The sequence below is a fragment of the Lutjanus erythropterus genome, chromosome 15 (genome assembly GCF_056507025.1).
Source record: "Lutjanus erythropterus isolate fLutEry1 chromosome 15, fLutEry1.hap2, whole genome shotgun sequence".
NCBI classification, from domain to species: domain Eukaryota; kingdom Metazoa; phylum Chordata; class Actinopteri; order Lutjaniformes; family Lutjanidae; genus Lutjanus; species Lutjanus erythropterus.
This window is the reverse complement of record NC_139331.1, coordinates 8,366,215-8,378,651: the sequence shown is the minus strand read 5'-3', so window position 1 is coordinate 8,378,651 and position 12,437 is coordinate 8,366,215. Positions and strand designations below refer to the sequence as shown.

The 12,437-nt window shown below is 44.4% G+C and overlaps 1 protein-coding gene across 1 annotated transcript; it reads right to left on the bottom strand.

The window, feature by feature from the left end:
- Positions 1-6,246: 6,246 nt before the first annotated feature.
- LOC146314009 (trace amine-associated receptor 1-like) lies at positions 6,247-7,122 on the bottom strand. Its single transcript, XM_084737049.1, has one exon. It carries the CDS (start codon positions 7,120-7,122, stop codon positions 6,247-6,249), a length of 876 nt encoding a protein of 291 aa, XP_084593175.1.
- Between the last annotated feature and the right edge of the window lie 5,315 nt (positions 7,123-12,437).

Here is a 12,437-nt window from a genome sequence, read left to right as displayed (position 1 = left end):
ATCTTTAAATGTGTGTCTCATTAGAGTCTGCTGCTGCTTGGTAAGGTAAGGGTCGTATACATAATCTGGGTATCCTCTTTCTTATTTTGAAGGGTTCCCTTTTCTACTACAGCTTCATCACCCCCATTAATATAAATGTGCATATTGAAGTCACCATAATGGGGTGTAACTGCCAAAGATTATTAATTTTTCATTCTCACTGTTGCGGTACTTGGATGGGGGTCCTAGTGTTAAGGCAATATGATGAGTAACTCCTTGCGTATGTGCATTTATACTTAATTTTTTCCAAACCTATGTATGATTTCTAATGATTTAATTTAAACGAATCAGTGCAAACTCAAGCAATTTCAAACTTTTGAACACAATCAACAACAGACTTAAAACTCTCAAACAGATGATGCAATGGAAATCTTTTCCACTTGCTATCATCATCTATCCATCCATCTATTTTCTGAGCCCTTATAGGAAGGAAAGCAGGCAAGGCAAGGTAGTCTAGATGTCCCTCTCCCCACCAAGGCTTTCCAGCTCTTCCCAAGGGGTCCCAAGGCATCGCCAGGCCAGATGAGACAAACAATCTCTCCAGTGTGCTGTGGATCTACCTTGCAGTCTCTTACCAGTTGAACATGCCCACAAAACTTGAATTAGATCATTTGATCACAAAATGAGCCCAGACAGCCAACAGAACTCATTGTGGCTGCTTGAATCTGGAATACTATTCTTCCAGTTATTACCCAAAGCTCATGGCCAGAGGTGAGGGCTGGAAAGTCATAGGTCGAAGTTAAAACCCACTGAAAAAGTATCTGACTTCTTGCAGAGAATACAGACACAGTCTCCTTAAACAAGGACCTCAGGTTATGATGCATATAAGGACAGAATGGCTTACAGCAAAAGTACAGGGACACCATACTCCTGTAGTACCATCTACAGGAATCCCTACAGTTCTTCTGCAAGTCCATACTGTATGGCCAAACTCCCATGACCACCAAATAACTCTGCAAAGGTGAAGACCCAGACCCGTGTTCCAAGACCAAGATTAATCTGCAATGGTCCTAGTATATTTGAGGTATAAAAGTTTTCACTTGGAGCTTTGTTTCAAACACCCTGGCATAAGCTTTCCCAGGGAAAGTGTAAATGTTCCTCATTTACCCCTCCTGAGGTGTCAAACGGTTTTCCCAAAGTGCTTTGGTGCAAACTGAAAGTGTGGTGTGGTGTCTCCGAACTCCTCCCAAACCCACTGCTTTGCCTGTGTCACATCTGAGGCTGCTGTCATTCGCCTCCAAACATTCCCTGTTCACCCGCACTACACGTTTGGACTTCCCAGGTCTGGGAAGGGAGGGAGGGAAGAAACCTTCTCATCCTCTGGGGTGAACTCAAACATAGCGGCACTCAGCTGGGGGCTTGTGAGTATCCCCACACCCGCCTGGTGCCTCGTACCCTGGAAAACTCCAGAGAAGAAGAGAGTCCAGCACCTATCCAGGAGTAAGGTTCCTGAGCTGAGGCTGTGAGTAGAGGTAAGCCCCACCAGATCTAACTGATAGCCCTCCACCTCCCACACAACCTCCAGCTCCTTCCTTACCAGAGAGGTAACATTCCACATCCCCAGATCCTGCCTCTGCCACCCAGGTCCGATCTATCGGAACCCCCTACCTTCACTGCCTCCCATCCGGCAGTGCACCCAATCCCAGTGTTTCCTCTCGCAGATGGTGGGTCCACAGGATGGAGGAGTGTTTGCCTCAAAAGTGCACAAGTGGGTTTGGGGGGATTGGAGAATGAGGCCCATCACTCTTCTGTTCAGCAGTCAACATGGACAGAGACCTGACCTGTTACAGACACCTGTAAATGTGTCTGTAACTGCTCCATGGGTCAATGCTACAGACAGATTGAGAGGCAGAAGTAGAGAGAAATTCACTTCATTTATTGACTTATTAACTAAATTAATTTGGTGCAAGGGTTAAAAAATAAATAATTTGTTGTTGTGTTTTATTGTATTTAAATTCTGCAACTGCATTTTAGTTGTGCTTTGGTACCATTTCATCCAGGTTGCAAACAAGACTGCAACCTCTTCCATCCAACCAGGGACAAAAAGAGCAGCATACTGAGTTATTTTAGTCTGTAAAACACATTTATGGAATCAGAATTATCCTCTTCTGTCCCTCCTTCCTGGTAATAACTGTCAATCCAGTGATTTTTACTGTGGATGAGAAAATAGTGAAAAGCCTATTCAATGGCCTGGTGACATCAAGTTAAGTATCACATCACTACATGGGTAATTTGATCCTGGCTAAACTGACAAACAAAATATTTGACATTAGAGTAGTTTTTGATGGCAACTGTCTGTCTCACATATTTTTCCATTGCATTAAAATGTAATCATTTAACAACTATGTTGTAATGTGCACATGCTGATTGGTCACTGATTAAACCACAGCAGAGATGAGATGTGTAAAAGTCAGACCGGATACTAGTGATGTGTCATGCGCAAAAGATGCGGCTCTGAGAGCCAATGCTTTGTAGTGAATCAGAAGAGATGGCTCGCATCGAGTGAGAGCCGGCTCCCAGTTTTTTTCCTTTCGCTGCTTACCTCAGTGCTCAGCCTGAGCTCCGCTCAAGGCAGAAGTTTGTTTTGATTGGTCAGCATTGCGGCCAATCAGATGTGAGGATATAGGATTATACCATTATGTGAAAACATACTGTCTAACTTGCAGTGAAGTGCCCCCCTCTCTGTCTGTCTGTCTGAGCGCCCCGCTCTCTCTCTCTGTCTGTCTGTCTGTCTGTCTGTCTGTCTAATAGACAGACACCCTCTACAGCAGTGATCATCAAGTGGCCACGTGTGGGACATATCTGACCCACACAATGGCCACGGATGGAAGTATAGCAATACATAATTTTGGTACTTGCAGTGTTACAACCTGCTGAAATTCTGAGAACAAAATGCTGTATTGGGGTCCTGCAAAAGCAAACAGGACATTTCCTACTGATGAAGCTTCACATGGAAAGCATTAAAATGGTGAAACACTAGTTGAGGTTTTTTTAAGTAGTCACAGGAAGTAGAATATCTTTGTCTGGGATCCACTTGATTTTGATTGATCAATAAAAGTGCCTCTCTGAAAGATAATGACAATCATTTTCTGCATTTTCTGACAGTGGATCAGTCTGAAATAAAACAAAAATTTCAGATTACCGAGCAGCAGAACCTTCTGGATACTTGGCAGCTGAGACTCCAGGTTGCTGGTCAGCTGAAAGGCTCAATGAGTGCCATGCTTCCTTCTACAAGGCATCTGGAATCTCACTTTCTTGTGGAAGCTGTCTTGAAAGCTAGCCAGGTTTCAAAAAGGAGAATCCTGGGAATCGCTGAAGGAGTAATCAGTCAGGAAGCTAGTCAGTTTGGGAATAGGGACAGGCTGTAGGCCAGTTGGCTGATAGCTTGTCAACTCAGGAGCTGGAGCTGGCAGGGGATTGGTAGATCAATGGCTACCTGACTCAAGACATGAAGGTACAAAGCTATAGCAGACTTGAGACTGGGACGCTGTAAGCTCACAAACCCAAGTCTAATCGACTAGAGTGCAAGATGAGTAGAGGACTGGTTGCTAGCAGGCTGGGAAGCTGGCTGGAAGCTAGTGAGCTGGATGCTTTCAGGCCAAGGTGCAGACAGGAAGCTAGGGGGATGAATGCGGTCAGGCCAAACCGTGCTCTGGAAGCATACGTGGTCAAACCTAGCTGGCTAGGAAGCAGGTCGGAGGCTCCCTTACATAAATAAGAACTGCTGTTTTGACAGCCAATCAACTCATAGCAAAGACAGTCAATATTGAGTCAGTCTACAGAGCTGAACAGCTGACATTTCAATACCTACATATTGATTTACATGCTAACTCCACTATTGACAGAAACATTTAATTTCTTGTTTGTTGGTTCTGCTTTTCCACAGATATGTTGCATGAGTCCCCACTTAAACATATACATGACATAGTTGTGCACTGAGCAGATTTAAGAGGTTTTAACTCACTCTCTAAAAGTGTACTCATGTTGAAGCCATATCAGAATACAAGAGTAAAGAAGCAGAGGCCAAGATATTGAGACTTTTGTGTCATAGTTTATGCCAAGCTCTAAAAATGTTGAACCTTTTGATTCCCATAATGCACCTGAATATTATCTTCATGCCTCAAAACCAAACCCAAGCACATATAACCCTGATGACATCGTCCTGATGACATCACGCTATCTTGTGCAGACAGACCAACTGTGCCACAGATTTTGCGCTTCAACCAGGATTTAGCCGGTCTAAGGCACAAGTGGTTTCTACTACAATGAGCTGAGCACAAGATAACAAACCTGTCCTCATTTTGCCTTCACTTTCAGACCTCACCTGCACAGACCAGGCGTAAGGCGCAAGTGCATTTGCTATTTTGCAGACGTGGCAAAAATAGCACTTGCGTCAGTAGAAGTAATGATAAATATACAATTCTGGAGAACTGTTTAGCTTTTCTCTCTATCTCTGTGTGTCTGTGACAAGTAGACACCTCCCTGTGTGAATGTGTAAAAATATCCAATTTGTATATCAACTGCATCACAACTGTTGCCAAGAAATGACTGTGAGCATGTAAAGGTGAGGGAGAAGAGTGTGGCCTTCCTCACATTGAGTGTTACACATCAAGTACAGACAGTAGAAGAAAGTTATTCAAGAACCTGAGAGAGACTGGAGACCAGCTGCCTGAACTGACACATAAAAGTTTTTAACAGTGATATTCAAATATTCTGTGTAAGCTGCAATGTAGACAATTTCTCTTCAGTCTCATGTGCTTCTTCCCCAGATGTACATGGAGATTCTAGTATGCAAGCAATAAATAATCATTTAGAATAAGAGACAGACAGATATTTAATTGTTAATTATTATAGTATTTAATTACCCTTCATCTCACTGTAACTAAAAGCACTTGATGTCCCATCTAGTAGATCCCTTGTTATTTTAGCTTATCTTGTACTTAAGTGTCACATTGACCAAAATTAATGTGTACGCGATCAAGTTGCCACATACTGAAAGCTAATTAATGGGCAAATGATGTACAGAGAATGAGTAAATGTGTGGTGGCAGTATGAACATGGAGCTCATCTAGGAACCCCTATAAATATAATTCAGCCCTGCCTGAAACACATACACACACATAAAAGGTTTTGAGGTTAAAGTTTCACTGATGGAAACTTTCTGTCTTGAGAGAGAATTTTGCATTGCATTATAATGTCATCATTCAACAATTATGTTGTAATGTTGGTGCATTGATTGGTCACTGATTAAACCACGGCAGAGATGTAAAAGTCAGACTGAAGACTGATAATTGAGAATTCATAAACTGGTACACAGTCCTCACATTTAAAAACTCCTGCAAACTGAATCACTGCGAAACTGTTTCACAAATAAAAAGCTGAGTGTCCCCTCATCATGTTGTCAAGACACACACCACAGTGTGGACAATATAAAAGGCCATGATCATCATGGGACATAAAAGTTGATATTCTCTCTGTTTAGTCTTGGATTCACAGCATCTTCAGAAGTGTTAAAGCAGAGACAATGAAAACTTATTAACTTGCACAAAAAAGTGATTCTACTGTAAAGGATGTTAAAGTGCACATCCATAAATTTGTTATCTGAGAAGAGACAAAAGTAATCCACCATTCTTTACTTTAGCTATTTTTGTGCTGTGGAAATTAAAAGTTATCCTTCTTTATTATAATCTTCACAATGTTGTGAACAATGTGGAACTTTTCAACTAATTTAGATTTTACTACAAATGAAGAAAGTTTGAGTTCTGCTGCTTTATTTAATATCACTGACATAGATATTTCTTTCATTGACACTGTATTTCTTTTTCTGTTTCCATCTGGAGTCAAACAAATAAACACACTGACTATAAACTATTGTAAGAGAAAGATCACTTCAACATCAATTAATTCCTCAAGTTTATCACAGAGAACTTCAGAGCTGTACTCCTGCATTCATTATACAGCATCTATGACTGAATACATACAGTAAGAAATGAGGAAAACTATGAGATATGTGGATCCTGTGATTATTAACAGACATTAACATTGAGATTATTGTATGTACTGTTTACTATGTACTGCTATCTGTGTACTGAGTTGTACATACAGATACTTTATGTATTGTACAGTGGCTGATTTTATATGAGCTGCAGTAGAAAGAGATGTAAATCTTCAGAGTCAAACTAGTGATGATTACCAGCAAGTCATGAGTCAAGAGAGCTTAGAATGAGTAAAATCACCTTGAAATATTTTCCCAGAAATGATCATTCTGAAAGCTGATCGAAACCAGCTGTAAAAGAAACCATAGATGAATGGATTGAGCACTGAATTTGACCATCCAAGATACCTAAATGCAAAAAAAGTAGGTGATGCACTTAAAATCATTGAATGGTAAAAGGCCATATAAATAAAGAAAGGAGACCAACAGATGAGAAAAACTCCCATCACAATAGCCAGAGTTTTAGTCGCCTTTCTCTCCATCTTACTTCCAGACTTTGTGCTCTGACAGGTTGTGTTCTGGATGCTGCGTGCCTGTCTCTGTGCCACAATCAAAATCTTTAGGTAGATGGCACACATTATGATAGCTGGGAGGAAAAAGCAAAAAATATCATGTAAAACTGGTATTATGTGACCAAAAGCAGGTAAAGTCCAGCTCAGCAGGATCATGATCACAGTAACACGGACATTTATTTTAGTTCTGTACCTCAGAGGCTGACACACAGCATAATATCTGTCAACAGAAATGAAGCACAAGGTCAGAATTGAAGATGAGCACAGATAGAGATCAACTGTGAGCATTATCACACAAAACTTTAGTTTAACTGGTATCACTCCATAAGGCAAAATTACAACCCCAACAAGCAGGTCAGCTACAGCAAGAGAGAGGATGAGGAAGTTTGTAGGAGTGTGGAGCTGTTTGAAGTAAATGATGGAGGTTATTACAAGAAGGTTCCCACACATTATAACAGATGATAAAGAGCCAAAAATAATATATAACAAGTACTTGGTGGTGGTGGCTGTAGTGTGACAGACATGTGTTTTCTCAAAAACATCATCAGGCCTGTTGACAGAAAAGTTAGATTCCATGTATAAATGATCATCAATAGTGAAGTGACATTTACATTAATATGCCTTAAATGAAGAAAGTTAGTAGGATGTAGTTTTCTGTAGAGAGAGATTTTCAGTTAGTTTTAGTGCTCTGTGTGTTTCACAACATGCTGATTTGGTTTGTGCATCTGTACTGATGGGAGCTCTTGGTCTGTGACACTGAGCAGTATATTCACATAAGTTATTCTTCAGGGCTCATTAGCATATCATTGTCCAGGGCGTATCTTAAAGGGGAACTCAAAGCAGTAGAATTCCATATTGAAACTTCTCTGAACTCAGAAGACTCATGAGAGACAGATCAAAATAAGAAGCTGGGTCATACCCATAATGCACCTCCATCCTTCTCTCCTTAATCTACATACAAATGACAATGACTTTATATTGTCACATTGTGTAATTGCGTACGGCAAAGTATGATTTTGCACACATGTAATACAGCAAGACTTCCCATATAAAATATCCATAGTCAGGTGACCTTCATTGTCATGGTAACAAATTACATTGATCAGGAATAACATGACCACTGACAGGTGAAGTGAATGACACTGATTATCTCTTCATCATGGCACCTGTTAGTGGGTGGGATATATTAGGCAGCAAGTGAACATTTTGTCTTCAAAGTTGATGTGTTAGAAGCAGGAAAAATGGGCAAGCATAAGGATTTGAGTGAGTTTGACAAGGGCCAAATTGTGATGGCTAAATGACTGGGTCAGAGCATCTCCAGAACTGCAGCTCTTGTGGGATGTTCCCAGTCTGCAGTGGTCAGTATCTATCAAAAGTGGTCCAAGGAAGGAACAGTGGTGAACTGGTGACAGGGTCATGGGCGGCCAGGGCTCTTTGATGCTTGTGGGGAGCAAAGGCTGACCCGTGTGGTCTGATCCAACAGACAAGCTACTGTTGCTCAAATTGCTGAAGAAGTTAATGCTGGTTCTGATAGAAAGGTGTCAGAATACACAGTGCACTGCAGTTTGTTGCATATGGGGCTGCATAGCTGCAGACCAGTCAGGGTGTCCATGCTGACCCCTGTGGTGAAAGCACCAACAATGGACACGTGAGCATCAGAACTGGACCACAGAGCAATGGAAGAAGGTGGCCTGATCTGATGAATCACGTTTTCTTTTACATCACATGGCAACAGGATGCACTATGGGAAGTCAATTTCCTCATGTCTTCTGAATTTTGTTACTTGTATTTTTTCCCCTGCATGGATTCATTTGGATTATTACTTTCCCTGGACTTGGATTTGTGTGTCTCCTCTGTTGGATGTTTTGAGTTTGATTCACCTTTGTCATCATTGTAAAGTTTGTTGCTTTGTTTGAGGACTCTCCCTGCCTTACATTCACATAAACTTTTTGTATGGTTTGTTTTTGTTGTTTGTTGTTAAATATCACTGAACTGCTCCTGTCTGTGTCCAGTGTCTGCATTTGTGTCCAAACCTGTAAAGTCTTGAACCGTTACATAAAGGTTGTTTTAGATTGTGGAGATGTGAGTGTGTGCCTCAGCAAAGGGCAGGACACACACATACCTGCATGCTTTTAACTTCAATATTTACACTTTATTGCTGATAAAAAATATGATCAAAGGACACTTTACAAATCCACACTCCTGTGTGGGGAAAAGACTGAACATGAATGAAGGTGTTTTATGATTGTAGAGATGTGCGTCTGTGCCTCAGCTTGTATGCTACTGCAAGAAAGCACAATTTACTAATATTGTTTTCATAACCAACACTTTTGACGTATTTAACAAATGCAAACTCAGCAACTCTTCCATGGCGAGCTGAGCATTGTCACTTTTGTCTTTGCTTCCATCAAACACCAATAACATGCCTTAAATGCTTGTTTTATGTAGAGAAAACATTTCTCTGTATGTTTCACACAATGCCTCGTTGGTTTGTTCATCTGTTTTGATGGGAGCTCTTGGTCTCTGTGCCACTGAACCATGGCATTACACTTATTACTCTGGGCTCATTTACACAGTGTGGCATTACATTTAAGACAGTATAAGGAGCAAATCCTTGTGAATGTGTGTTCATACTTGATCTCCAATGTACAATTTCAAGTGATCTTTTAAATTAATCAGTAAGACACAAACTAACAACAAAACTAAAAGAGTCACAGTCTCAGGCACACAGCCTGGCAGGAAAGAACAGTCAACTAGTTCATTGGTCCAGGGAATGGACAGGGAGAGGCAGAGACCTCAGGCGGACGGCCTGAGGGCAGGGTAGGGGCGGAGCAGGACACCTCAGGAGGCCGGTGATGGCAGCGAAGGCAGAGCCCCTCTGGAGGCCGGTGATGGTGGCGAAGGCCCTCTGGAGACGGGCAACAAAGGCAAAGGCGAGACCCCTCGGACGGACGAGCAGGTGGCTGGCGGCGAAGGCAGGACCCCTCGGGCAGCGGGCGGCGCTGCCGAAGACAAAGGCAGGAGCCCTCGGGCAGAAGTGGCGACAGCTCCGATGGCGGCACAGCCACAGCAGGAACTGGAGGTAATGGCTGTGGTGGCCCAGCTGGAGCAGGAGCCAGATGCGATGGCTGGGGCGAAGGCTGTGGCGGCCCAACCAGAACAGGAAGTGGCAATGGCAGCGGCGGCCCAGCTGGAGCAGGAACTACCTATGGCTGCGGTGGTGGCAGCCCAGCCAGAGCAGGAACTGGCGATGGCTGCAGCGGCAGTGGCGGTGATGGCGGCTGCCCAGCCGGAGCAGGAACTGGCGATGGCTGCAGCGGTGGCAGCGGCCCAGCCGGAGCAGGAACTGGAGGTGGCGGCTGCAGCGACGGCCCAGCTGGAACCGGAGATAGCTGCAGTGGCAGGACAGGAAGTGGCGGCGGTGGCAGTGGCGGCTGAGCCGGAACAGGAGATAGCTGCAACCCAACCAGGACAGGAGATGGCGACAGCGACCCAGCCAGAACAGGAGATAGCTGCAGTGGCCCCACCGGGACAGGAGGTGATGGTGGCAGTGACCCAACCGGAACAGGAGATGGCTGCGACCCAACTGGGACAGGAAGTGGCAGCGACCCAGCTGGAACAGGAGATGGCTGCGGCAGCCCCACCAGGACAGGAGGTGATGGTGACGGCGACCCAGCCAGAAAAGGAGATGACTGCGGAGGCCTCACCAGGACAGGAGATGGTGACGGCAACCCAGCTGGAACAGGAGATGGCTGCGACCCAACTGGGACAGGAAGTGGCTGCGGCCCAGCCGGAACAGGTGATGGCTGTGATCCAACCAGGACAGGAAGTGGTGGCGACCCAGCCGGAACAGGAGATAGCTGCGGTGGCCCCACCGGGATAGGAGATGATGGTGGCGGCGATCCAGCCAGAACAGGAGATAGCTGCGGTGGCCCCACCTGGAGAGGAGGTGATGGTGGCGGCGACCCAGCCGGAAGAGAGGATGGCTGCAGTGGCTCCACCAGGACAGGAAGTGGTGGCGGTGGCGATAGCAGCCCCACCAGGACAGGAGATGGTGACGGTGACCCAGCTAGAACAGGAGATAGCTGCGGAGGCCTCACCAGGACCAGAGAGGCAGCTGACAGGAGGATAGCAGGCTGTAGGCTAGCTCTTTCAGGAGCTGGCAGGAGAGTAGCAGGCAAAGAGCTAGCCATTTCGGGAGATGGAGCTGACAGTGGGCTAGCAGGCCAAAGGTTAGCCTTATTTGGAGCTGGCAGGGGGCCAAAAGTCTGAGACGAAGCCTGGGCCAAGACCATGCTTAGCTGCTGAATCCGGGCAGTTAGCGCTGAAAGTGTCTGCTTCTGGGTGGCCATTAAAATGGCATGCTGCTGGAGAATATTTTCCACTCCATTGACACAGTTCTGCTCTCGGAAGGTGTGTGCTGGGTCCACTCTTGGTCAGTTCGTACTGTTGCAATCTAACAAGGTGGAGGACCCAAATGCAGACACCAGGAACCAGTTCAAAAAGGGTTTAATGAAATAAAACAGAAACAAAGGCTTACACTGAATGTAGGGAGGTAAAATCCAAAGGTCCAACGAAACAGAATCCAAAAAGGCAAACTCAAAAACAAGCCAGGGGAAAAATAACACGGATGAAACACAGGAGGGAGACACAGGGGATGCAGGCAGACAGACATCAAGAACACCACAAACTGACAAAGACAAAGAGGAACACAGGGACTAAATAGAAAGAACTAATAAGACACAGGTGAAAGATATGACAATCACTAAAGGCGGGAAAACAGACATAAACAGGAAGTAAAACCAAAACACATGAAGGAGGACCAGAAACTACCAAAATAAAGCAGGAAATAACCAACAAAATCCAAAATCATCACATGTTGTCTTTCACCAGCTGGACGTGCCCAGATAACCTTAATTGGCTCCTCTGATCAAAAAGTAGCAGCAGCTCAACTCCACGGCTCTCCCAGATGTCTGAGATCCAAAACCTACTTCTATTGAAGGGAACTTTTAGCAACAACCATGGTGCACCATACTCCTATAGGACCATCTACAGTGATGCCCAGTGACAGGAAATTCAGCAAATATCTGCTCATGGTCCTCTGGCTCCCTGTTCTGTGTGTACACTGAAAAAACACCAGTGTATCTCCATGGCTCTGGCTCTGTAAATGAGATATAAACATTGTGTCTTGGCCACACAACATTATTACAGCCAATCAGCAACAGCTGACACTTGTGCTCATGCGCTGTACAGGGGGAGGACGAGAGGTGATGAGTGATGCAAACATTCAGTTCATGTCATTCGTGTGTGTGTGTTTATTCACCCCAAACAGGAAGCCATATGCTAATGAGAAACATGCTAATAGATAGCGAGCACAGGACAGCAGGCACCAGCTGCATGTGTTTGTTTGTGAACCTCTGACAGCACTCACCAGAGAAACTGACTCTTTCTGTTTTCTCCCTCTGCTTTCTTCTTCCCCCCTTCCTCTCTGTACATTCAGGAAAACACATAACTCCTCCTGTCAGCGAGCATCATGGACAGAGAGACCAATCAGCTTAATGTAACCAGCCAAGCACAGTCAGCTAATATGTGGGTCACTGTTGCCAACATGTTGGGAAGCAAGAGTGAAGATAAATCTGGGTTTTAATAAAAAAAAAAAGTGAAACATTAATTCTGAGCTCCTCTCCTGCCATCAAAGGAGTCTGAATCAGAACAAAATAAGTGTGACTACGTTGTTTCTTCCTCCAGAAGCTCTGATCTGTCCCCGGCTCTCTCCTCCAAAGCTCCCCGGCTCTCAGCAGCTGTCTGTCAGCCCTGTGCCTCACGTCCTCTCCACACATGTACTTTCCTAGTGATGAAATGTTATTTTCCCTCAGTTAGGTTACCAGTAT